The sequence below is a fragment of the Falco cherrug genome, chromosome 6 (assembly GCF_023634085.1).
Source record: "Falco cherrug isolate bFalChe1 chromosome 6, bFalChe1.pri, whole genome shotgun sequence".
Lineage (NCBI taxonomy): Eukaryota > Metazoa > Chordata > Aves > Falconiformes > Falconidae > Falco > Falco cherrug.
In genome coordinates, this window is record NC_073702.1 from 4511783 (window position 1) to 4538159 (window position 26377).

Genomic DNA, 26377 nt, shown 5'->3' on the forward strand with positions numbered 1-26377 from the left:
AGCTTACTTTTACTCTTAGGAAAACCAGCAATGAAACTCCAGTTGACTTCACACAATACCTGATCACTGGAAATTCCTTTGTCGTTTTCTGTCCGCTTTGTGACCAGTAATTTCCAGTCTCCTGAATTATGTAATGCTGCTAGGGTTGAAGGGGTTTTTCACTCAGCTGGGTCTTTTTTATGAAAGACCTCTTTCGCCCCCTGCACTTACTTCCTGTAAGTCACCCATCTTCTTGACACAAATGGTTTTACAGCAGACGGTGAGTGAAATGGTCATATCCTCTGAGTTTGATAGGTAATTTTTTTTCTGCTTTCCCTCACTCATCCGTCTACCCACTCACATTCCCTTTTTTCCCTGCAAACTCACAGCATATTCTCTTCCATAATTCATTATCTCAAGATGTACTTGAGCATCTGTTTATTTTTTTATTATTTTTATGCTTTCTTGATAGATTTATCAATATTTTAGCAGTTGGTTCTTTTCATGTGCACTGCTCTCTTTCTCATTCACACAGCTGTAGGCTTCCAGTGCCGTCTTCAGACCCAGGGCAATACTATCAGCTGTTCAACAACTACCCATAGTTGGATTATCTGAGTTGTGGAGTTTTCACACCTCAGATGCCAAGACAGCTTGGGTTTAGCAGTGTTACTAGGTGAGGTACGTGGCTGCGCTGCTTTTGGGACCAGCTCAGCTCTGAAAATAGCTCTGGTACTCTACAAAATCTCATCTACTCCCTCAAGCTGTATGCCCACCTTCCTGGGACAGAAAGTGATGCAGCAGGGCCGCCCCAGTCAGTCTGCACTGAGTCAACACCGCTTTTCAGAGGTGTAACCCCAGGCTGGGTCTGGCTCCGTGCCTAACCCCTCCATCTCACTCCTGGGCACGGGGAGGGCAGCGCTCACCCCGCAGGAGGCTTGCCAGCCACATGAGGTCTAAGCTGGAGATGAGTCCCGCTGCAGCACATCACACAGCACCCTGCACTAGCTAGGGCTAGGGCCCTTACCGGTGCTTTGTTGCCTGAGCTCCTTTTCCCAGTTGTTGAATGCTGCGTGAAATATCAGTCCCACCAGACTCTTTCGCTCTTCCCCCTCACCAGTACTGTCCTGCCTCTCACCTGACCCCCTCCTAGAGCAGCCCACTGACACAGTGAAACTCTGAAAACACACGAGCTAGATGTTGGTAGGGGAGGACATTTGGGAGCAAGTGAGGCAGAATCTGAGCATAACAAAGGGGAAAAGACATTGAGCTTGTTGTACTGAGCGTTAAGAAGCCCACCAAACCTTTAGGATTTTCATGTTTTCAGCAGCACGTCTTCATAAAAATACCTTAAGTCAAACCCAAACCACTAAGCACCAGGACATAAGAAAACAAGCCATGGTACAGGCCACAGAGCACACATCCAGATCCTCTCCTCTGAATAACACACCTCACAGTGGTAATGGGTGCTCAGCTGGCACACGGGCCGAAGCAGGTGTACCCAGCCTGACCGACTGACCCAGCAGTTACAGGGTGAACCGAACGTCTGTAGCATCCTCACTTCAGCAACAAAAAATCTGTGTTCTTGCTGTTTAGATGGGTAGTGGCTTTTCTCTGTCCAAGTGTTTCTTTCTGAATTTTTTTGTGTCATCCATCAAGCAGCCTTAGTCTATAAAGGGAACTAACAGTCTCTTCAGAATAACTTGTGACTCTGTCCAGTTCCAGCTCAGCATGTTTTTCTCCAGATGTTCCCCAAACTGCAGTCCACACGGACCCCATGGTGGTCAAATACCTGATGTCTTTGTGACTTTCCCTCTTCCTGTATGAAAATAACTGTGACGTGTTGGTCTTCTTGGGTACCGCTGCATATGTGCCGGGAGTGTGCAGCCAGTGGGCGGCCCCTCCTCAGCCTGAGATGCCTTCTTTCTTTTTCAGGTGTGTGAGAAAGAGAAATTGCTCTCAGAAAGGAACCAGCTGAAAGCAAGCATGGGAGAATTGTTAGACAACTTCTCGTGTCTTTCCCAAGAAGTGTGTCGAGACATGCAGAGCCCAGAACAGATCCAAGCTCTCCACCGATACTGCCCCGTTCTCAGACCCATGGATCTACAGCCAGCCACTACCATCAGCCCCTCCCCAGCTGGCGTGGAGCAGAGCCTGGTGACCTCCCAGTGTGTTGGGGAAAGCATGCAGTGCTGCTCGGAGCAAGGATCAGTGCAACTGGGAGCGCCCTGGCTGCCCAACAACATCGCAGAAAATTGTTCAGCTGGCGGGGGGTTGGATGGAGCTGACACAGGTACTTATCCCGAGAGAGAGCTTCCACCAGAGCAGAGCAGCCAAACGGTCACAGTAGACTTCTGTCAGGAAATGACTGATAAATGTACAACAGATGAACAACCTCGGAAAGATTACACCTAGTGACTTGTAAGTTTAACGTTACACCTGGTCAGGTGTTCTTCAGTCAGCCAGTGGCAGTGTTCATTTGTTGTCTAGAAGAACGTATTTGGTGCACACTACAGTGGTCTTAGCAGCAATACTGTTTTTAAGTATTCCCTCCTCTCTACAAGCAGGAGTTCTCTTCACAATGGTGCTATCCCTTGCTCAGGCAGGGAACGAAGCAGTGGTAACACTGTCTGTTTTTGTATGTTGATTTCAATCTTAACAGGGATGGACATAACACCTCTGAGGACCCAACCGCAGCTTTTTTCTCAGTGGCCCATGTCACAAAACCCTAACTCAGGAATTTCCTCTGAATGTTCAATTTTTCATTGAAGACAGCTTCTTTACACATCAAAGTTTTATAGCTAATCTGTACATATTATATATAATATATATAAAATATATATATCCATATGCAAAAGTCCCTGCATGCCTCAATTTTTCTCATCCTACAAACTGGAAGCTTTCATTTCTATTGTATAAACAAGTTCCAACATTCCTTTTTGTCTTCGATGCTAGAACTAGTTTGGTAACTTGTTACACGATAATTTTTTTTTTTCTCGGTTCGCAGTTCAGCAATATCATTCGATTTGTACTTATTTATGAAATTTTGATGTTGGAAACTTATTTGAGATTTTATTATAGACAATTTTTTGGCACAACCATTTCGTGCCACTTGAGCAATGTGGAGTTATTTTATTTTCTTGCAGATACTGTACAGTAATGGTCAACTTTGCCACTTGCACTGAGTTTCTGGTCAAACCTCTTTTCATAAATGAAGTCGTGACTTCAGTATAACTTGAGTATATGGTTTTCTTTGCTTTATGGCTTAAAGGAAATAGAAAAGTTTTAGCTAATAGACAAACACTCAGGAGCTCATTATGTAGTAAAAACGGTCTTGCCAAATACTGAATTCACTATACAATTTGTAAAGAGAATCTGCTTGAATTATTTTTATATTCAGACTTCTTTCTGTTTCACAAACCAAGTTTAAGTGCTGTTAATGATGCTTTTGGATTCTTATAGGGGAAAGTATATTTCACTCTTTAGAGAAAAAAGCATTTGACAACTGGATCAGTTCATCATACGTTCCACGAAGTAAAGCAAACGGAGATCACATCAATACACTTGTGGGGGGGCTTTTTCTCCAGCCCTGCTCTGCATCCTTTACTCATGGAAGCAACTGCTGCTCCGGCTGTTCCCCAGAGCCTCACCTCAGCTGTCCTCAGATGTTACCCGTTTTCCTCACTGGACCCAGAAGTGGGTCTGGTGAAGTCTGATCCTGCTTGGGTAGGTGGAGTTGCAGGATCAGACCCCTAGCTGTTGACTTTGGTTTCCTTACAGAAGTCAAGTTAGCACTGTATCCTTTAAGAGCAAAACATACATCCGCCAACACCCAATTCGATAGCTTACCCATCAAATTCTTGTGTTCCAGGATCCTCTCGTCCTGCAGCATTGCCCTCAGCACAAACCACAGCTAAAAGAGCGCTGTCTCAAAGGAGACTACTCAGTGAATTGGCTTAGTTGTAACCGTATTGGATTTGTATCTTAAGCAATGTTGACTCATGTTATGACTGTGTGAGACAGCAGCTTTCCAAGCATAACATCTGTATGTACAGTGTAGACAGAAGAACATCCTCCTAATGCTTTTTTTAATAATTATTATTCTAAATGTACTGAGTTTTTATTTTGTGGTTCTTTGCCCTATGTGTGCCAGGTTGCGTGGCTTTATCGACGACAACTGTCATGTGCTTTACTGATGTTGTATTTGCTGATATTGTTTGTTCTCGCTGAAAAAAAATTACCAGCTGTTCACACCTATTTAAAAAAAAAAAAAAAAAAGTATGGGGAAGCAGCTTCTCAGAAGCACTAAGTGATAATGTGGTCTTCTGTGCTAACGTTTACACTAGAGGTGTGCGCTGGTGGTTTTTGGAGGCACTCAGTAGATCAGCATCTTGACCCTGGAGGAGGAATCAGCTCCCTCTCTCCACTTCTTCCATCTTCAGACTGTGCTCATGGACCGTCGCCCACTCGCCACAAAGTCTTGCTTTTATCCTCTTCACCCAAACTATTGTAGCCAAGCTACCGAGGAGGAAATGCATATAGCATGTGCCATGTTTGTTGAAAATACTTTTTTTCCCCGCATGTACAAAGAAAAGCTAGTATATAATGTAGGAGAATATTTATGTTTAAGTATTAATCATTACTGTACAAAATCCTTACCTTTAAATGTTCGAAAATATACAAATGCCATAAACTCCTAGTTCACACGGTTGAAAAAGGGGGGGGAGTCGTCCTTTCTTTTTAAAAGAGCTTAACCTAAAAATATCTGAACCCCCTCCCAGCCATCTTTTGCAGGTTACTGACTGAGAAGCTCTGTGGCGGCGGAGGGGGATTTGATTTTCCTTTGAATTTGTTGACGTTGCAAAGCAGTTCTGTGCTTCGCAGAGAAGTTTTGTTTCTATGAGACCATGGTGAAAGCTAGAATTTAAAACTAAATGTGAATCACATTATAGAGTCATAGCTACTTGGAGGGGCTGGGGGCGGGTGGGAGGGAAGGGTCAACTGACACAGTATTTTAAAGATGTTTTTCTGTTGCCTTTTTTATTTTTAAGTGACCTCCTATATATATATATGAATAGATAGAATGTTTTATGAGTATAAAACCAAGTTTTAACTTGCTTCCTGACATGAAGATTTACTCTACTAACAACTCATGTGCAACTGGTACTCTTGACCTCATTCCGACGGATTAAAAAACCCACCCACACAACCCATTGCGCTGCAGCTCTTAGGTTTGACCTGGCTTCATACTGGTGCTGGGTATCTTGATTTCCTCTACCTTGGGAACTGATATTTAAAACCACTGCTCAAATAAGTGTCTCTTCCTCAACCTTTCTCTCGTCTCTCTCTCTCTTTCCCTCCCCCGTGAGCTTTTCTGGATGTTTGATTTCATTCTTTCCCATTAGAAGTGGCTGATTTTATGTCATTGCTTCTTATATTTACATGTATCATGGTTTTTCAGTGGGGTTTTTTTGGTGGTGGTGGTGGTGGTGGTCGTTGTTTTTTTGTTACTATTTTGTTTTGAGGTTTTTTTGCTATTCCAAACCATGCGGCTCTCAGAGCAGTTACTGAACTAACGTTAAAGGAGGACATTGGGAGAATTAGTTTCAGACCTGGACGCCAGTTGCCATACCCAGCCATTCTTGGCTTATGAGGTCAGAACAACTGACTGCAAGAATACCGTTGGAAAGAAAGAAAACCAAACAACTCGCTGCAGTATTTGTGAATTGTAAGAGTTTGGCCAGCAGTCACCATGATCTTAAGTAAGAATCTCTTTGCGTTTGCCAAGGAGGATGCATGCAGCATCGGTCCTGTCAGGTGTTGCTTGGAAATGGCATGGTGACGCCGCATCTCCCCGCTGGGCACTGCACCACCTCCATGGGTCTGAAAGTCCCTGAAGCTTTGTCCAGTCTGTATCTAGTCCTCCTTTTCCTTTGTCATTGCTATACTTGTATTGCCAAGAAACCTCATTTTATTTAGGCTTGTTGCGCTTTGTCGGGTGAGTACTACACTATATAATGTGTTTGTTTCTCTGCGTTCTCTAGGGGTGCCTTGGACACAATTAAAGCTCTTTGCAAGCTGATTCTGGAACAAAAAGGTAGTGAAAAAAAATGAGAGGGAAAACAAAACAGAAAACAAGCAAAACAAAAGCAAAAATGTTGGCTGTGTTATCAGGAGATCCCAGTATTTATATCACAGACTTCCTAACATGATGACTCAGGCGTCAGAGTTTGATGCTGCAGTATAAAACTATTATTTTATATATTGTACAAGTAATTTATTAAATGTCTTTTTAAGGGTATATGCTGCTTTTAAGATGCACTATATTTTTGGATCTAATCCTTGTATTATTTTTTTTCCCAAGGAAGTAAAATGTGCTGCAAAGGCAAGCCACAGTGATTAGTATGCTAACTGCTACTTCTCTTTAAAAAGGAGAGTGGGAACTAGATGTGTAACTTTGCTAAATGGATTAACTGCTGCCAGAGAAATGATTAATGCTAATAGTGTGGTCGTTAATCTGGAGTCCAACACTTTGTCAAGTCTGTATTCTAAAGAGCGCTTAAATAGAAGTTAAAATGCCTAGATATATAGTTAGATTTTTTTAATATGTAACTTTATGATTGCCTAGTAAATAAAACAAATCTGCATGCTGGAATCACTATAATCCTGTAATAAAATCTGATCCGCTAGAAGAAAGCACGGCGAAGCACTGCAATTCCAGAATCAACACCACATCCTCACCTGTGTCCTGTGATCCACTGCTGTGGTGGTTGAGAGGGAGAGGGGTGGGTCTGCAGAACAGAAGACCCAGAGTAAATTTTGCCGTGAGACGTTTGCCAGGTTTCTGCAAGCTCACATTTTGCTCCACTTCATGTCCTCTACTGTTGCAATAAGGAGCACTGCTTTCACCTTTATTTTCTGATCTGAGATGCATTTGGAGGTACCTCTGGGTGACGGTTGTGGCCCAAGGCTGCAGCATTTCAAAAGTCTCTATTTTAGGGCTGCCTAGGGAAGGTTTAGCTCCGTATGAGCAGTGGAGTTGATGGTTTTGCATGAGGATGGGATCTGCTAAGTATGGAGTGGTTTATTTTTATCGGAAGTGAGGTGAAACTAAAACTATTAACATAAAGAACTTATGCTCTCTTTCCTGCTAGAAATTTTCTCAACAGATTTTGACTTCATTTCAGTTTTGTCTCTGCCAACATAGTCCAAGTCAATTTTACATCTACATATATATATAATGGGTGTATGTACACCGTACACATACATCTATAATTCTAGTCAGATTGTGTGTTTGTGTATTTTCCTGTTTATAATACATATTTGTATATTTATAATACTCCCTGGAGTATTTCATGACTCAGGCATCAGATCTGATGCTGTAGAATACAATATATGTGTATATGCATATGTTCAAATACTGTGTGTATATTTAAAAGATCTATTGGTGGTGGTCTGTAGAATAATTATTCCCTTTACTCTCAAAGTTTTAATGGCATTACTTGCAAGGACTATAAGTGTACAGTATTTTCCTACACTCCACCAAGATAGGTGTTATTTATATCGAAGTCAAATATTGATATGCATTTTAAGGTATTACATGGATAAAGTTGCCATTTTTGCAAATAAAATCGCTTTTTGGCAGGAAGGAATGCTAAAAATGCCTTTTTATAAGGCTGTTACCCCAACCCAACAACGGCTAAAAAGCCAGTTAGATGACTCCTGTTCTTGTGCAAATCTTGGTGACTGTGGGCAGAGCCATTTCCGTAGGTGAAAGTCACTGCCTGGGTCATGCAGTGCCACTGTTGTCCCTTTGGGCTAATGAAGGGCAGAAAGAAGCCAGCATCCTAAAATAGAAATGGCAACTGGCAGTGTTTGATTTCATTGATCGCTTAGAAGCAGAGACGGTCCCAGGCTACAGACCCGAACGATCCCGATCCCTCCGTTCTGGAGGGAGCCGAGCAGGGGCTGCAGCCGCCGGCTGGGCTCGTCCCTGCGGCCAGAGGAGCCCACCCTCCAGGAGGGGGGCAGAGGAGGGGGCAGCTGCCCCACGCCGGGGTTGTGGCTGGGTTCTCCCGTGCAGGCCGGTGTTCCCCTGCGTTTGTGATGCACCCGAGAGAAACATGCATGGTTTCAGTCCTGTTCTCACTGCTGCGTTGGCTCTGCCTGAAGCTATCTGGATCCCTCAGACCGGCAGGAATGATACTAAACACTTTGGTGATACTCGATGCGTGGTTGTTTACTCGTAGTTCCAAGCATCACCCTTGATTTCAAGGGTGGGGATGCCCTAAGAGTTTGTTCCAGAACCAGTTGGTTACAAGTGCACCTCTTATATATGCCTTACAAACTTCAGAGGCCATATTCAAAACAGGGTTTTATCAGTGTATGCAAGGGGGTGCAACCCCTCTTCTCTTCCTCCCCAGGTCAAACAGTATGGACAGTTTTCACACATATCTACCTGTATAACCCTCTGTACCTCTCATAACTGGTCAATGACTGTAACAGGTTACATCAGGTGTTTTTTCTACATACTTTTTACACAAATTCTATGCGATTAATGTAACTTAATTCAATGCATCATTTTATTGTACTAGTTCTTAAGCTTGTCTTTATTTTTTTTCTAGGTGACTGTGGTTTCTTGTGATTTTTATTGTATAAATAAATGAGGTGGCTGTTGATGCTTACTCTCTGTTAACTAAGAATTTTTACCTTTTTGGAAGAAAGCATTGCTATGAACTAATGAATTTAAAATGTCATTTACTCATTGTAAATACAGTATTGTGCAAAAAACAAAAATGAAAAAAAACCACCCGACCCTTTTCATTCATTTGAATTGCTAGTGTTAACTGAATTTTGTCTAGACACCATTTCTGTTGATGAAATAAAGACATATCATTATGTATTGTAAATCGACTCATCTTGACTCTGAAATTGATGTTGCGGTGCTCAGTTAATGTGCAGGTTGTAGGCGAGATTCCAGGGGTGGGGGTGGGGGGTGGGGGGGTGGCGGTAGGTTGGATGTGGTTGATAGTGCCCGGTGAATCTCTGGACTGATGAGGAGATCTCCACTCACAAGGTTCCACTGCTAATTCACTAGTCATCTTTCATCCAGGGATCCAGTTATCTTTATCTGCTGCAGGAACAGCTGAGGGTTTTTCTTTGTGAAGATGAAGTAAGTTGCTTTGGAAGATCAAATAAGCTGTACCTATACCCATCCCCTAGTGCTTGACTTAAGGCAATTCTGCAAAGTCTTTGTTTTGGTCTTCTGAAGTGTCAGTGTGTGTGTTGGGAAGCAAGGGGAGGGGTTGGGGTATGTTCCCCCCTTGCTGAAAACCTGAGAAAAATTGAGAGAGCTCTCTGTAGAAACAAAATATAGCTGAAAATCTCTGTGTGTAACCCAAATAAGGTAGCGTTTGGAGGAACTCGTGCCATGGACCATTGGCATCACTTATACTGCAGAAGATCCAGAAAAGCAAAAAGAAATCACATGCAGCCTTTAGGTGCTATGGCCACATGCAGGGTGCAGGGTCCAGCAGGGTGCATTGTCAGCCACCTCCGTCCTTGGGTTGGATACAACCTGAGAGCTGCTCAGCAGCTTGGCAGGAGGAGGCCTGGGAAGGGGGCAGTGGCATGACCAGTTGTCCTGCCTTGGTCCCCACACTTGCTGGGCTGCTGCTGCGGGGAGCAGGGAGGAGGGCAAGCTGCTACAAGGAGGTCCCCAGGCTTTTTAATCACCAGACAGGAAACCCTAGATCGTGTGCCCTGGACCACCATCCACAGGGATGCAAACTGCGTCCGCCACGTGCCTGCGATTCCTCAGTCTTAAAATTCTCACGGAAGAAAACCGAACATGTTACTTTCCAGAGTTCCCCAGCTTTATCTATCTTCCTGTTGAGCATGTATGAGGAAAGCTTCCCACCCCCTCAAATCTGTCAGAAGACAGAGCATCCACCACATCTACTACTCATAGCCTGACAGTAGAGAATGTACTTCAGCAAAGCTGTTTCTCCATCCCTGATCAGTTCTTGCTGACACTTAACGGCCACCATCTTAAGTATTTCCTTTTTTTGACTTAAAATACTAAACAAATGCACAGGCAAACTGTCAATGGGTTTGTAGTGAGGCGGAATATGAATGTAAATCATGTACACTAGAACAAATCCACTGTAACCTCAGGCAATCTTTATGCTTGAATATTTTTTTTTCCTGCTGTCCTGCTTTCTTTCTAACCTTGCCTTAGAGGTGTCAAGTCATAGTGGATTTTTCTGCTTAGGGAGACGGGCATAGCAAATGAGCTTGTTCCAAGCATCGCTTGCCGTTGTGGTGATAGCAAAGGCGAGCTATGATAAGCTTGATATATAAAATCAGCCAAAAAGCATGTGGCCAGAAACAGGGTCAGGGACAGTCAGAGGAAGGTGCTTTATTTTACAGATACGCAAGTGGAAGCGCTGCTTTCTCGGGCCTCCTTCAACCCAGAAATCCAACCTTCCAGAGCTAGTCTGTCCTAGCAAACTGAAAATGAGCTCTTTTTGGCTTTGCTTCTCTTTCAGTTTCTCTGTATGAACTAATGAGGCAGTTAAGGGAATAAGCTGTTCATGACCCTGAGGTGATACCTTGCAGACCTTCTTGAACAGCAAACTGAAGCACAGATGTTTTGCACTTTAAAATAAATCGCCTGATTTTACTTAGTTTCAGTTTCGAAGCTGAAAGTATTGGCTACAAGGAGGCTACATTAGCATGGGAAGTCTCTATCGGAGCTCGAGGGCCGCGTTAACACAGGCAGACAAGCAGCAGCATATTCTGCAGCTGGTTTTTTATCTCTCTTAAATTCTCTGTCCCATCAGATTCCTTGAGCGTTTCTTCCATCATTTATTCATCAGCTGCTGAAGTCTGGGGAGACAGAGGCCACGTAGCCTTTCAGGCTACTTTCAGATAGAACTAACCCTTTCTTGTAGGTGCCTTGGGTCTTCCGCTACCTTGAAGGTCTACAGATCAGGCTGGTTTCTGATATGAACACTGCTAGCGTGCCCAGCAAGTTGTACATCCCAAAATGTTCTCCCAAGGACACAAGGCTATTCCTGCAGTGGCAGCACACTGAGCAGATCCAGCTCAGTCTACAGGAGAAAAATCTTGAGTTGTGGAGTGAGCTGCCCATTAACACCAGCAATCAGAGTATGATACGGTTGGGACTGGCATAAAACAGAGGAACAAAGTGTTTGCTTTCTTAAACTGTATTACAAATTTAGCATTATAGTGGCAGGAGAGGGGAACATAGCAACAGATAATCTGTTTTTTATCTCTCTGCTGAAGGCAGTTTGTGCTCAATCCCTTGGTTTATTTCTTCTCAGAATGTCATTACTTTTTCATGATAGATGATAGTTCTAGGAGCATGCTCTGAAAGATAACAAGAGAAAAAAAGCATGAAGCTGAATTGGCTTGAAGAAGAAAAAGAAATATTATCATGGTAATTAACCTCAACACATACATACCCGGGAAGGTGGGAATCTTGTGTTTAGCGGATGACACACTTACCTTGTAGGGCTTTGTTCAGTGCTAAGGGGAAGGGAGGGATAGGGGGAACACCTTGCTTTTAAACCAAAGCAAACACATTAATCCCTGAAGTAACTGGCTTGAAATCGGTGAACCCATCCTACAGCCCCTGCTTTACATGTTAAGGGGTTTTGTATGGTTTTGGTTGGTTTAAACCCATACGAAGGTGGACTCAATTAAGCAAGTTCCACTTTCTAAAATCCAGCTTATCCATTCATTGCTGCACAGATCCTCAGAGGGGTTTATTAGTTGTCAGCTGCCGCTGGCCCCCAAAGTGTGTCTGTGTTTGTGCAACTGGTGAATGGTTACCTTTCGGCGATCAAGTAGCTTTTGCCAGCTAATTGGTACATTGGCTGTGTCATCACCACGAGCTTCTCCTGAGTGCTCCAGGGCAGAATAAAATACAAGTACTGTGGAATCCGATTTTTTTTCTTTTTAAGAGGTGTTTGCATAGAAAAACTGTACAAAACCAGCAGTAGCTACCAATAGGTAAATGTGCCTACCCTTAGGGATTCTCTAAGATCCTAGAGGAACACAGAGTCTTTCCAGTCCCTTACCCCACCTGTAGATTTTCCTGGTGGAGCTCAGCTGTCTAACTCACTCCTCTGTACTTACCATGTTTGTTATTTCAATGTACGTTCATTCTTATCAAACTGGTCCCAGTCCCAGGAGCGAGAGTGGGTGAGCAGCTAGTTAAATGAGTGGATATTTTTATTCCTCAAGTGGTGTTGAAAGGGTGAGTAAACATGCCTTGTTCTGGAGAAGACTGCAAGCATTCAGGCTGAATAGCAGCTCTCTCTTTCATACCCTGCTCACTATGGAGTATTTTCCCACTGGGTAAAAGACTGAATGGAGAATTGAGAAGTAGAAAAAGAACTGAACAGCACAGAGGAATAAAAAAGCAATGCAGTGAGGGAAACTGGACGCAGTGAATTGTAAAATTTCCCCAGCTTTGACAGAGCCAGGATTTCTTTTCTGCAAATGAATAAAATCAGCAGCCCTATTTCAGTCCAATTCTGTGAGCTGAGAGTATCAGCTTTACCAGCTGCTTCAGCAGCAGCTTTATCCCCCTCATTCACCATGAGGAGGGGGCCTTGCTTTTAAAGGTACTTCCATTACTTCGTAGCCAAAAATATAGACTGAAAGAAATGGCACTCTGAAAGCATCGGGGTCTCTGGAGGAGAGGGTGGGCTAAAGAATAAGGAATGGACGGGAGGGTGAGGAAAACTGCACTCTTGAAAAAAACAAAAATCTGAAATTGAGTTCCTAAAATGCCTAATTCTTTCTGAAAACCTTGATCTAGTAATTTTGGTTTCCCAGGAGAGCTAAAATATCGCTAAGGATATTATAAAACTTCTAACGATGTCCAATTTTGTTCTGCGATTCCAGGAAGTTATCTTGGCTCAACGAAAAGGCACAACCATTAGATCATGTCAAGTCTCCCCGTCTTCTTGGTGTATCTTTGGGTATTCTAGCAAGAGGCCTGGCACAGTAGTTGTCTCAGTGCAGGTTTAGGCTTAGGGTGCAAATGCCCCAAGTCATCTGAAAGATGGTGCCTTTGTGAGAAAAGTTACAAATCTAGTGTAAATACTTCCAGTCCCAGTTAACCAAATTAAAGCTTATAGGTTTTACAACACACCTTAGGATTCTTTAGGAAACTATTATACATAGGCCAGAAAGAACCGACGCTGGACATGCTCAGGCAGCATGCAGCTGGAGTCCTCTGCTTTAGAAAGGTGGGGAGAGACACAGTTAGCAAAAGACTTCAGACACAGCTAGCAATGAAATATCACACAGCCTCCAGCTTTTGCAGAAACATTTGCATTCAGCTGTTGAATTGTGATGACACTGTGACGCTCTGGAGATGCAATGCCAGGCTGCGGCCATGCTCAGCTGAGCTTTCTGATGTTCTGCAATTGTTCCTTTTGTTTGTAGAAAAAAGCCAAGGAGGAAGATTGCTTGATTCTGGCAAAGGGTGGCTTTGGAAGTAAAGCTCTCTCCCTCTCTAATTGTTCAGTTGGAGTGCTCAGATCTTTCCTTTTCATCCCTCCAGAGAGTTATTCGATGGTCCCAATGGCTTCACACAATCCTGCACACTTGAGGCAGTAAGCCAATGCCCCTTAGCACAACGCTCTGAGAGCCAGGTGCCTATTATAGGCTGTAATTCCTGGCCCTGCCTGTTTTCAAGAGAGCACAGATTTTATTTGTACTAACTATATACTGACCTTTGACTGCATCAGCCTATTATTTTTATCAGACTTAAAAACGTATCATGCACCAGTCAAGTGCCTGGCTGGTTCAAATTAGGAGGCTTTTTTCTCATGATGTCATTCATGCCGAGCATCCTATTGACAGCAGCGTAATTTTTACACACCTTTGTGAATCCAGCTCCCAGCTGTCCTTTGTGATTGTAGTTACAGTAAATTCAGCACAGCTCTTTTCACTGCGTTGTGTGCGAAAAGCAGCCATTGAAGGCCTGCCTGCCAAAGGGAGGCTGGCAGCCCAGCACCATGTAGGAGGTGCCCCTTCGCTCCATAACTTTGCTCCCCTCAAATAAAAGTTAAAATGTGGCAAGAGACGCAAAACTTAGGGAGAACTATGTGTGTACCCACAATATCTCTTAGAAGATAAGATGCCATATATTCTTTAAGACGTATCCCCTAAGTAAGCCTTGGAAATTATTAGCTTGGAGAGTTATCAGTGAACAAATTGTTCAGTATCACTTCAAGGCATGCTGACTGCATTCCTCATCGCCAGGGTTTTGGAGGCTTGCAGACAGCCTGTTTTCAGCTGTACACAGATGCTGAATTCCCCTGTCAATATAGAGTTTTGTAACGTTATTTATCCCAGGTATCCAGGGAGTTGGGATTAGCTCACCTGTGTAGCTGGTGATGCTCTGGTCATTGTGTTTAGGTAGACTGAATTCAGTTGGAAATTACCGTCATGTCATGCAGTGACTCATTCCTCCTATGCTTTGCTGTGTACTTTCCCTGATGCAATGAAGGTCCAGTTTTGGCGGTCTGTCCTCAAAACCTAGTACATCTAAAGTTTGACCAGCGGTGGCTCAAGGAAAAGTTTTTTTCCCCGGTGGGTCAGAGTCTCTTGAGAAGCCTTTAACCCAATAATCTGCTTCTCTCATTTTTTGCTTCCCAATCTGAATAATGGATGACTTTGGATAATGCAATGACCAAGGAACTGAAGAGTATGAAGAGTGAGTGGTTTGGGTCTAAAACTAAACAGTCGGAGCGTAAATATTTTTTCAAGGGTTTATGCCAATTGGACATGAATGAAATAAAGAAATGGCTCTTCATCTCCATCAGTTCCAGAGAAGGAAGTTTTAAACAGCCTTGTTAGTTTGCATTGTGGACAAACATGGTTGGCTTGTACAAATCCTACCCGTGGGAAGGGCTTTTCTTCCTTTATGTATACAGCTGGTCTGGTTTGAACCAAAGTCTAAAAAGTTGAGGAATCCTCATGCCAAATATGCATTTTGCATTCACTATCCTACTGAGCCATTCCGTGAGGGTTTTCAGTGAAGGACTGAATGCATTCTCTCTTAAGAGTCCAAAGTAAACTTTCAAATTCCAATCTTTCAAATCTTTCAAATTCTTAGGACTCCAAAGAGGAAGTCCTAAGAAGAATTTCCTGTTCTCCTTGAGGGACGCAGTTTTGTACTTCCTTGGAAAAAAATCACTTGGGCAACTACTATCCACCACCTAGTCTTCATGGTTTGATCAATACATTATGAGGGGTCATTTTGACAACATTTAGCTCTCCCTAATAATAATTATTTATCTGTTAGACACTCAAGTTTGGTGTGGAAATGGTATTGATAATATTGCTCCAGAAAAACATCTCATCACTGGCTGAAAGTCAAGCATCCGTAACTATACTATTAGATCTGATTGGTGCTTTCATTGCTATGGCTCATGGGATTCGGCTGACTTGTATGCAGACTCTTGCAATATCAGATGCACTGATTTTTTTTTTGATTTTTTTTTTTGTGTAGCTTTGAGATTTTCCATCAGCTAAGAAAGCTATGGTGGTTGTGGGCAGTTGCAGTTGTCCTGCTGTCTTAGCACGGAGCGTGGGTATGTGTTTAGAGGTTGCTAGAATGGTAGTTGAGGTACAGAAAGTGATCATTTCAATGTTGAGTTGATATTCCTCTCTCACTGAGCTAATGCAAAGAATGCTACAGACAAATTCTGGCAGAACTGTATGGATGAAAGGAAAGAGAGTATGGAACTAAAAATGATAGTTTGGGAAAGTTATCAAAGAAAATGGAAGAACATTGTGAATTCCACTATGATTTTGCTCCATTTGGCTATCCGTCTTAGATTAGTAAGAGCCAGGTTAGAACAGACTGCATTTTGGCTGTTTAGAAAATGTTTGTGCATGTGAATTCATTGTTATGTTAAAAAACATCTGTCCTTTCTCTGCATTACTGTTGCAAGTCGCTATTAATCAGGCATGGTAGTAGATAATATTTTTTGGTGTGCTTCAGTTGGAATTTTTTAAATAGTTCCTTTTAAATACTTTAGGATCACCGATTTTTGAATGTTCCTGTCACACAGATAAATCTAATCGTATATATTTTTCTTTTATCTGAACATTAATACATGATGATTATTTCCTGGAAGTCAAATTAAAACATATCAGACCAATGCTGAGTGCCTTCGACAACCAGAATTAAATAGTGAATATAGGAACTGGGAAATACAGAGTAGAAGGATATACACGTTTTAATGCCCAGATTCAACATTTTTCTGATGCACCAGCATATCTGTGTATTGAAATCTGTATTCGCAAACTGCCATAGCAATGCTAACAGTAAAGTGCATTTGCCAAAATCCTGAGTCAATTGTACATAGAAGCACCTTTACTTTAAAATATCACGTGTGTAGTAAGCAGGAAGCAACAGGTCGTGTACCTACATGAGTCATATCTTAAAACGCTTCCAGCAGTCCCCTGCACAATGGTACCCAAAGGCAGCACGCCAGAGGTGTTACTTTAAAGAGTAATGGCATTGCTTTGCAAACGGACTGTATTTCTCTGCGAGAGCTCCCTGGAAGATAGCGTCATTGTCATTAAACAGTAAAAGCTGCCAGGCAACTTCTGGGAGTTCTCAGCAGGGCGCTGCTGAAATTCGGTCTCGCTTGAATAACGTTTTGCCTTTCACCTTCTTAAAAAGCCTTCTTATCTGACTATCAAAAATCAGCAGATCGACAGATTGGACTCTAGGTCTTCTGCCTGTATTAGAAGCATTGAAGCGGAAAGTGGTTAAATTGCATCTAAGTGACAACTTAACATGGCTGATGCTGACTATGTATTGTAGAAATTACAACTCCATGAAAACAGGAACCCACAAACGGTCTTTTGATGAGCAACATGTAAGAGTGCCTTCTGCTTCTTGCCGCACAAGATTTGAAGTTTTTTGTTTGCTTGTTTTCTTGGGCTTGTTTGTTTTGTATTTAGGAAAAGTGTTTACTTTAAAGAAAAGTGAGAAAAAATTGAATGGAATCTATAACTTTGAGTAGTGCGTGAAGTAATCTCCCGTTTCTTACATGCCCTATAAAAAGGCTTTTAAGGGCTTGCTCCTGCCAGCATTTGTAAAGGAGCTTTTTTGCTCTCAGAGGACAAATCCTGCAATCTGGGGAAATCAGAATTCAATTTAGTTGTAATAAAACCAGACTCGTTGGTTCTTGAATGCGAGCACTACACCTCACCAGCACTGACTGTAAGCAAGCTTAGAGTGTGTGGCCAAGGAACAGGAACAGCTGCTGAAAAGGGAATTCTGTGGTGGTTGGCTCTAGCATCGCAATGACCTGGCGTTCCGTACGTGGATCTCGTTTATCCATTGAGCAATTGCTCGCCTCGGTGGCCACCTCTGGGAGAACGCCCCCCTCCCCCCGGGGCTTAGAGAACCTGAACCCCACGCACCCGAGGCGCCGGGCCTTCTCAGGGTGTCAGGCAGCGCGAGTGGCCCCGGGACAGTCCCCGCGACCGGGGCGATGCGGAGCGCGAAGAGGCGGGGGCCGGGGGACGCTCGGGGCACCGCAGTTTCCCAGTGGCGCTCCTGCCCGCGCCGCGGCGGGGGGCCGAGCCCGCGGGAGCTGCGCTCGGTGCGGGAGGGCGCGGGGGCCGCTCGGAAGCCCTGCCCCCGCCCCCCGGCCCCGGGGCTCGCCCGCCCGGCCCACCCCATGCCGCCCCCCTCCCGCGGGCTCCCCCGGCGGCCGCGGGGCGCTACTTGCCATGGACTTGCGGCGTCCCACGGCGGCGGGCGGCGGCGGGCCGCCGGGCGAGCTGCCCTCCTCGCCGCGCTTGCCCTCCGAGCCGGAGCCGGGGCCGGAGCCGGGCCCGGAGCCGCCGCGGGAGGCGGTGCTCTCGCTGTCGCTGCCCGCCCGGCTGCCGGCGAGGACGCGGGAGAGGAAGCTGGACTTGCGGGTGCCCGGGCAGTGCCCGCTGTCCGGCGAGTCGCCGCGCTGCTCGTCGAGGTCGCGGCAGACGCTGACCCGGCTGCGCTTGCGGGGCGCGCGGCGGGAGGCGGCCGCCCCGCCCGCCCCGAGGGCCCCGCCCGCCGCCCGCGGCGCCTCCTCGCTGCTGGAGGAGCGCGGCTGCTGTCCGTGGTGCTGCGCCGCGCCGTGCCGGCGGCGGGGCGGCCAGAGCTCCCCGCGGGGCTGGCGGCCCGGCGGAGCCGCGGGCGCGTGGGGCGGCGGCGGGGCGGCGGCGGGGCGCGGCGGGGAGGCGGCGCCGGGCGGGCGGGGCGGCGCCGCGGGGCCCTTCGGGGGCGGGTAGAGGCCGGCGTCCTCCTCGGCGGGGCCCGCCGGCCGCCGCGGCCGCCCGCACAGGCTCTTGTGGATCTTCTTGAGGCCCAGGTGGGCGATTTCTAGGATGTTGAGGAACAGGGAGACCGCGGCGATGCTGTTCATGAAGACCATAAAGATGGTCTTCTCTGTGGGTCGGGACACAAAACAATCCACCGTGTTAGGGCAAGGGGGGCGCGTGCATTTGTAAAGGGGGGACATGTGAAACCCGTACAAAAGATACTGACCTATCATAAAGCCCACTTCGACCACCGAGCGGGTCAGGATATGCAGGATATAGGTGCGCAGCAGGGAGCCTCTCAAGGGTGCCTTGTGCACCTTCTTTTGCTCCTCCAGCTTGCGCAGCTCCCTCTCCACTCTCCTGTGCTCCTCGGACGTGGGCTCCAGGTCTTCCAGCTGAGCCCGCAGGTGGCCCTTCCTCCTCTGTCGCTCTTTCTCGAGAGCCCGTAATCTGTAGAGCGCGTGGCCCATGTAAACGAGCGATGGAGAAGAGACAAATATGATCTGCAGTACCCAGTACCTGATCAAGGAGATGGGGAAGGCTTTGTCATAACAGATGTTGCTGCAGCCGGGTTGTTCTGTGTTGCAGATGAACTCAGACTGCTCATCGTCCCACACGTCTTCGGCAGCCACCCCCAGCACCAGCATCCGGAATATGAATAGGATCGTGAGCCAGATCTTGCCAACTATGGTGGAGTGGATGTGCACTTCTTCGAGGATGCTGCCCAACAGGTTCCAGTCCCCCATGGCCAAAAGTTCATACCTGAAATACAAAACCTGATGTTCATTTAATACAATACTGGATTTCTTTTGGAAATGGCCCTTTTTAGTTGGTTCAGGCTGGTTGGGTTAGGGGTTTTTTGGTTTTTTATTTTTTATTTTATTTTGTAATGATCTTTCATATACAGTCTTCTGAGCAAGACAGCTCTTAGAAGTTCATTATTTTTCACTTAATGGATCTTTAAATTAATGCAGAATTCAGGAGTACTGGTGAAAGATGCAAATATGAGATTATTTTAAGCTAAAGAGAGTTTAATTTCAGCTGTAAGCGACAGTACTTCTTAACTTCCTACAGTTCTACACTGTTTTCTTCCCACTAGGAAAGAAGACACAAATCCTTTGCCACGTATAGTTTAGTTCTACACTCACTCCATTCCACTGTCTACGGTTTTGCCATAGTTTTGCCATAACATCAAATGCTCATGGCTTTCATTTGTTTGATAAAGTTTTGAGAAGCATCCTTCTCTGTGACAGAAGAATGTTTCATTTTTTACCCCAAGGTAGTAGCATTATCAGTGCCATACATCCAATATTTTCCCGTCTACCAGGATAACAATTAACAAGTTTCTCACTCAGATTCCTAAAACTAAAAATACATAGTTAATTTACAGGTAACTGTGCATGTGTAAATACTCTCAGTGCTAGGATAACTAAGTTAATAAACTAAGAGTGCTTCTAGGATTAAAATCTTTAATTTTATGCATTTAAAGCCTTACTGAATCGCCAAAACTTTGTCTTAATTATGAATTTCAAGATATGAGATAAATAAAACAGGGATTACACGCTGGAGTGATGTGGAAGTTTTTAGCTGTGAGTGTGAGATGATCTTTCTAACTACCACTTTCCCAGAACGTCTTTGATTTACCAGCAAAATGATCTACGTTCTGCTGCCAGACGCTTGGTTTCCAAGCCCCTTCTCTGGAAACTATTCAGGAGCCTCAGGTGATGTGGGGAATTGAAACATAAGGTATTTGTCTGTGAGTGCACCACATGTCCGGTGTTGTGTCCCTGGAATTTTCTCTGCTAATGTGCTAATGTGGTAATAAAATATTGAAAGCATCTGGGATCATATCTACCTTAGGGTTTGCACTTGATTTTTTTTTTATGCTACTGTACTTTCAAAGCTTCCCAAATTCCACTAAACCACAGCCTTTAGGAAAGTGCAATTTCTAAACTTTTTTTGAGAGTGGCTGGTTATAGTACCCAAAATCGTAACGTAATTGTAATTGATGGCACAGCTGGGTGATACCACCATTATCAGTAAGGCTTGGTTATGGCTCATGGTATGATCCCATGTAATACAATTCTGCTTTGAGGCTGTATTTATCCACACTGCAAGTAAAGATTTTCAGTTGTAATCAAGAGTGTCGACATTCTCTGCATAGCCATTCTACAGACTTTATTATTACATCTCTGGGATTTGGGGGGGGTTCTTCAAATTTGAATTTTCACAATGAACTTCTCTTTTGACACTGGGAACTGGCTGAGGAAACTTAGCTAGTCCAGCAATTTCTTTGGTGCTGTGATGCTCCTGGAATATCTTCTTTCCATGCTCATTCTCTCCCTCGTATATCAATGAAACAAGATACATGGGAAAAAAACCCCAACCCTCAGAAAGAATTATTGTAGTCCATTTCCCTCATCTTTAACAAACAATGGCAGATCTTTCTTCTGACTTCATACGGATTTTATTCAGGGCAGATATCAAATCATCGCAATGTCGTAGGCTGGGTGGGCGTAAAGACGTTTGTGGCACTTAGGGGCATGCTTTAGTCATGGGCTTGGCTGTGTTAGGTTTATAGCTGGACTCAGTGATCTTAAAGGTTGTTTCCAACCTAAATGATTCTACGATTCTACATTAAAATATTTGCTGAAAAATGTTACATCTCAAGCTAACAATGTTCAATCTGTTTTTCCAAGCTTGGAAGTCCTGATACAGAATAGTTCACCTTCAGTAAAGCAAGAAGTAGAGGTTTACACAGAGCAAGCTCCCAAACCCAGAGTACTCAAGAAGCCAAGCAGAAGTGGGTGACACTTGCTGACTGCTCTGTGCTGCTTCCCCTGAAAGGTGACTGAATGGTGTCAACACAACAGTCAAGCAAAGGAGCTTTGGGTATATTTGCTGCCTGCTAAATGGCTGATCCCTCACTGAAACTCATAGACTCCACACACAAAAAAACCAACCAACAAACCCAACAAAACAAAACCAAGTGACATGCTAAAATGTAAATGCAGGAATAAAAGGGAAAGGAGACATGTTTTAATCCCAAAGGTGAAATGCTGGCATTCCTCTAGCAGTAGGAATTACCATTGCCCGTTTTGGAACAGAAAGTGAATGTAACCATTCGGGGTAAGAGAGGACAAGAAGAGGAGTATAAACATATCACTGACTCTCCAGATGTTTGTTTCTTAGGTTGCTTCTATCAGTGTTTAAACAATTCTGTCCTCACCTTTCCGTTACAGCAGGCAACAGGGGACAGTAATTGTAGGAATGGTCTAACTCACTCTCTAAGTGGGCTTATTATACCAAGACACCTTCCCTCAAGCCTGCACTGGTAGAACCACAGTATAAATATTGACACGGTAATGTTGTGTATAAAGAAGTTAATCTAGAGCCGCAAAAGCCAGGGGTTTCTAAGAAATCAGCCAAAATACTTTACAACCTTGTCATAGCAATGTGCTTCCAACTTTTCCATCTTTCCATTCCCTCGTCTTATTTGAGTTCTGTGTAACATAGTATTTCAGTTCACTGTAGGAGAGTAATCTGAAATATCAATGATATCGTTATTTCCAGTCTACTAATAGACTAGAAATTCTAGCATTCTGGTATACTAGCCTAGTATATTAAAAAGATACCATTTTTAGTATAGATAATACATACCTGAGATATTTCTCATTATACCATCTGGCGACCTTTGTGTCTGTCCAAATATGTTTAAATGGTTATTTAAAACAATAAAAACTCATGCATGTCATCAGTTAGAACCAGATGGAAACCCACCATTTCTCTTGTAAGTTTATTTCTCAGTTTTGCTACTTTTTATTTTAAAGTTTTTTGATTATTTGCCACTCTTCAAATCACTTCTGTATGAAATTTATGCCAGGTTTTCATCAGCTGTGATTTGAAAAAGCAGAGTTAAATCTTAAATTTCTTGTCAGGAAAAGTTAAACGCTAAGGTGCAAATACTCCTGGGTTTAATTCTCGTTGCTTCGAGGCTGACAGGGACCTCCCTGCTCCGTACTGCCCTAGGAAGAATTATTTTTCTGCCGCTTACCTTAGGAGAAAGCCCTTGGTTAGTCTATCTTAGAGTATTGCAGAAGGAGCACGCAGCGCTGCCGATTGCTACAGCTCAGAGACCTTCCTTCGACAGTGCTAGGACATCTTTTTATTTTTTCAAGAGCCAAAGCATAGACGTGGTATGCTGAGCGGACTTCTCGGTTCTTTGTAGCTGGATGCCAAGATCACTCAGTCTAAACTATCTGTGCAGGGTTTAAAAATCATCAGATGATAGGATGGTGCCCCTAGCCAAAATTATCGTGCAATTATTTTAGTCAGTGGCATCTAACAAAGCCATTCCCTCAAGGCTCAATCTGTACAGCAATAGTTTGCAATGTCCCTACGCCTTGTTTTAGTTGGTTCTTCAAACATTATGCCTCCACCCAGCTCTCAAATGAATTTTTTTTGGTAAAATGTCTAAATAGGCAGCCTTTACTGTACAATAGAGTCTTACATTTTCTTTACATTCCATTAGTTTCGCTTTGAATCAATGCGCAAGGATCGATCGGTCATGTCCGATTTCATACTCTGTTGCCTGGTGAGTTAATTTCGGATGCGTTAGACTGAGTCTTTGGAAATGGAGGCCACTGGGACCGAGACTCGAGTCTTCAGTTAGAAACACAGGCTTTTGGCACAGTAACCCTTCTTCAGTTGGGTTAAAGTGCCATCCCCAAGCCCATTCAGAATCAGAGACAAGGTTTAAAAAAGGAAGGTGAGTTGCAAAAATGGGAGTTTTGTGAGAAATCTGGGCCAACAGAGCTGAGGTTCTGATCCTAAGAGCTTCTGCTGCCTAGGCCTAAATTTTATGGAAATCCCAAACACCCATTTTTTTCTCTCTTGCTCCAGAACTTTTGCTCCTTTCCTTTTGTCCTGAAAGAGGTGTGACTGATTTCTACTTCAGTCTCTTCTGCCTAAAGGTATTCCCACTAACTGGTGGCCAGTTCTCAAAAGACACTACCCCCACCTCTTCTTTGGTTCATCTATCTCAGATGCAAGTACCGGTGCATCCTTCTGTCTTGCACAAGCTGTACTTGTGTCCCTTAAAGTCCTGTTTAACCATGCCTTCAGAGCTTTGCCTTGCATCAGGACAGCATCTTTCCTCTAGCCTCAGTCTAATGCACCAGCGGCGTGGTTTATGCATGTTATGTTTGCTTTAGGGGCAGTAGCACTACAATTCCTACTCCTGAGAGACGTGTTAATCCAAACCACCCAGACCTCCACAGGCCTTTCTCATCCATATGCTCTCGTGCTCTCTCAAGCCCATGTACACTGCTGGCATTTTATTTTCATGCCTCTTCTCTCTGAAGTCGGTCACAAAGCCCTAAGGCTTTACCTTGCTGCTACAGTTGTCTCAGAGCTTCAGCTCAGGCCTGTGTGCCCTGTGCTGCCTCACCGGAAGGTGTTGTTGGCCCAGTATCTCCAGCAGCTTCCACAGCTCCCAGGTGTCTCTCAGGAGCACCCTCTTGTCCTGGTTTCAGCTGGAATAGTGTTAATTTTCTTATTAGTAGCTGGTGCAGTGCTGTGTTTTGGATTTGGTGTGAGAATAACCTTGATAACACACTGATGTTTTCAGTTGTTGCTGGGTTGTGTTTCTACTGAGCCAAGGACTTCTCAGTTTCTCAGGCCCTGCCGGCGGGAGGGCTGGAGGGGCACGGGAAACTGGCAGGGGACACGGCCAGGACAGCTGACCAAACTAGCCAAAGGGCTATTCCACACCATACGGCATCACGTTGAGTATATAAACTGGGGCAAGTTGGCCAGGGCCTGGCGATCGCTGCTCGGGGACTGGCTGGGCATCGGTCAGCGGGTGGTGAGCAACTGTGTCACACATCACTTGTTTTCTCCCTTCCCTTTAGATTTCATTCCTTTCCCCTTCTCCTTCCTTCTCATTATAATTGTTATAAATATTATTATTTTATTTCATTTCGTTTCAATTATTAAATTGTTCTTATCTCAATCATCAAGTTTCACATTCCTTCCTGTTCCTGATTCTCCTCCCCATCCCCCTGGGGGAGGCGGTGAGCAGGCACCTAGTACTTAGTTACTGGTTGGGGTTAAACCACACCACCTCTTCAGCTCCGCTCCTCGCTGTGAGAACTTGAGAACTGAGCAAGAGCTGCAGCACCTGTGACTTACTCACCCCTTAGGGAGAACACGCTTTGTCGCTTACTGCAGAAGCAGCTTGCTCTTGGCCCAGCTCACCTCTTCTCCGCTCGGCAGGCCACAGCGCCAGAACCACAGGCTGCCTACCTCAGGCTGCCCTCAGAGTAACTTGGGTTTAAGGTTTTGGTTTTCTCAGGGGACAGTGGACGTGACAGTAGGCTGCTTAGGGACAATTTGCTGTGTTTCAGCTTTCGCAGCAGAACAACTAGTGCTGCTAAAGGACTGCTCATGCAAACTTATTAATGGATGATACAATTAATTGTATGTGGAAGGGAAGCAGGGTTGAGGCACTGGGGCGGTGGCAGGAATCGCGATGAAGAACAGGAGCGCAGTGTAGTCCTGTGCATTTGGAGACGAGCAAGAATTTGTGGAGGTTGAGGACGCTTCCTTGCTACAAGCACCTGCCATAATCAGCTTACAGTGTGAATGCTAACAGGCAGTGTGGGGAGGGGGCTGGAATATCCTGGGGATCAGAGATGGGACCTTGGCCAGTGACACCTGAGACAGGTAACTGAGCGGTGGCACAGTGTGAACCAGCACAACTTCATGCCTGACCTTCCCAGACCAGAAGCAACCTCCCTGCTGGGAAGCAGAGGGCCCATAGTGCTGGGGCAAGAGTTGCAGAAAACCAAGTAGGGCAAAAGCTCTAGTCTCGCGCTGGTTCTTCATTAAACCCCAGTATCCAAACCCAGTACGGGGTGTTTACTATGTCTGGGCTGTGACAGCATGTAAAATAAGTGGCAGCTATTACAAAATAAGTTCTTAAGGTATTAGGTCCAAAAACACTTTTTAGAGCATTACAGCTTTTGATCTTGTCAGGGATTCACACATTTGAAAACCAGAAATGGATACGTATGGGAACCAATTGTAATCTTCTTATAACACAGACAGGAGCATTTCCTTGTACTAACGTATTACCATTCTGACATTCAAACCAGCTAACATCACAGGGTCAAAACCACTTCAAAGAGCGCATGCTTTCTGCCATCTCACCAAACCCACCATAAAACCCTGAAGCCAATGCATGTGGAACAGCGAGCTGAACAACAGGCTGTGGCCGAAGCAGTTCGGGTACAGGCACACTGAAATGCCAGGATGAGACTGCAGAATTTTAGCACCTTTAGCCAAAACCACTCCACGCACAGTGTAACTGGACTGGCTAGAAACCCCTTTGTTTACTAAAAAAAAAAGCCACCTCACTTGAACTTGCAGATTTTTCCATTTTACTACAGATGAACATTACCGGTACTAGACTAGCTGCACAGATTTGGACTGGGCTAATTATCAAAGACCCATACTAATTAGTCTAATAACATGGACAACTATTCAGGTTCACAGATACAAACCATTGGCCTCTTCAGCTTAACAAGACCTGTGCCACTTACTTTCTGCTACAAGTATTTCCCTGTTCATTTTATTCCCCATGTTATCTCTTGTGACTCAGATGGGGTTGCTTTCAGTGGCACAGCACAGTACTTCTAGACTCCGATGGGAGAGGATGTGCCAGCCACCACTGAAACGTTATTCATCTTTCCTACCGAAGCCAATTTTGCTCCTGAAATGCCTCTTGATTGATTTCTTACATTCTACTAAGAAATCCTTAAACCTGTTCCTTGGCATGCTTTATTACTGCTGCCTCCCTTCATGAAGACAAATTGCTAAAGATTATTCTGCAGCTGGCTTTAGAGTGAAGACAATTAGAGGAAAGACTTAATGGAAATAGCTGTGGGTTCCTAGATTGACACCTAAGAGAAATGCCTTCAGTCCAGTCAGCAGCTGTATGCAGACAGTTAGCTGGCACTTTAGA

At 44.5% G+C, this 26377-nt stretch overlaps 2 protein-coding genes across 7 annotated transcripts in view; one reads left to right on the forward strand and one right to left on the reverse strand.

Moving 5' to 3' along the window:
• The window catches only part of BACH2 (BTB domain and CNC homolog 2), a 196863-nt gene extending 187974 nt beyond the window's left edge, over nucleotides 1-8889 (forward strand). For all 6 annotated transcript variants that reach the window (XM_055713240.1, XM_055713243.1, XM_055713241.1 and 3 more), the window contains one exon: nucleotides 1912-8889. In XM_055713240.1, coding sequence (XP_055569215.1) covers nucleotides 1912-2391 — 480 coding nt within the window. In that variant the 3' untranslated portion in view covers nucleotides 2392-8889. The remainder of the gene's footprint in view (nucleotides 1-1911) is intronic.
• Nucleotides 8553-22577, reverse strand: GJA10 (gap junction protein alpha 10). The gene is made up of 4 exons (XM_055714043.1): nucleotides 22406-22577; nucleotides 18305-19113; nucleotides 17778-18223; nucleotides 8553-11370 (listed from the first exon to the last, which is right to left on the reverse strand). Exons 2-4 carry the CDS (start codon nucleotides 19095-19097, stop codon nucleotides 11332-11334), a joined length of 1278 nt encoding a protein of 425 aa, XP_055570018.1. The 5' UTR covers nucleotides 19098-19113; nucleotides 22406-22577; the 3' UTR covers nucleotides 8553-11331.
• Nucleotides 22578-26377: the final 3800 nt, after the last annotated feature.

Coding starts and splice junctions, on each gene's coding strand:
- GJA10 (XM_055714043.1), bottom strand. CDS start 19,097: ATGGGGGACTGGAACCTGTTGGGCAGCATCCTCGAAGAAGTGCACATC. Junction 18,224..18,304: donor CCTCTACCCGCCCCCGAAGG/GCCCCGCGGCGC, acceptor CCCACGCGCCCG/CGGCTCCGCCGGGCCGCCAG. Junction 11,371..17,777: donor TGGGACGCCGCAAGTCCATG/GCAAGTAGCGCC, acceptor GTTATCTTTCAG/AGCATGCTCCTAGAACTATC.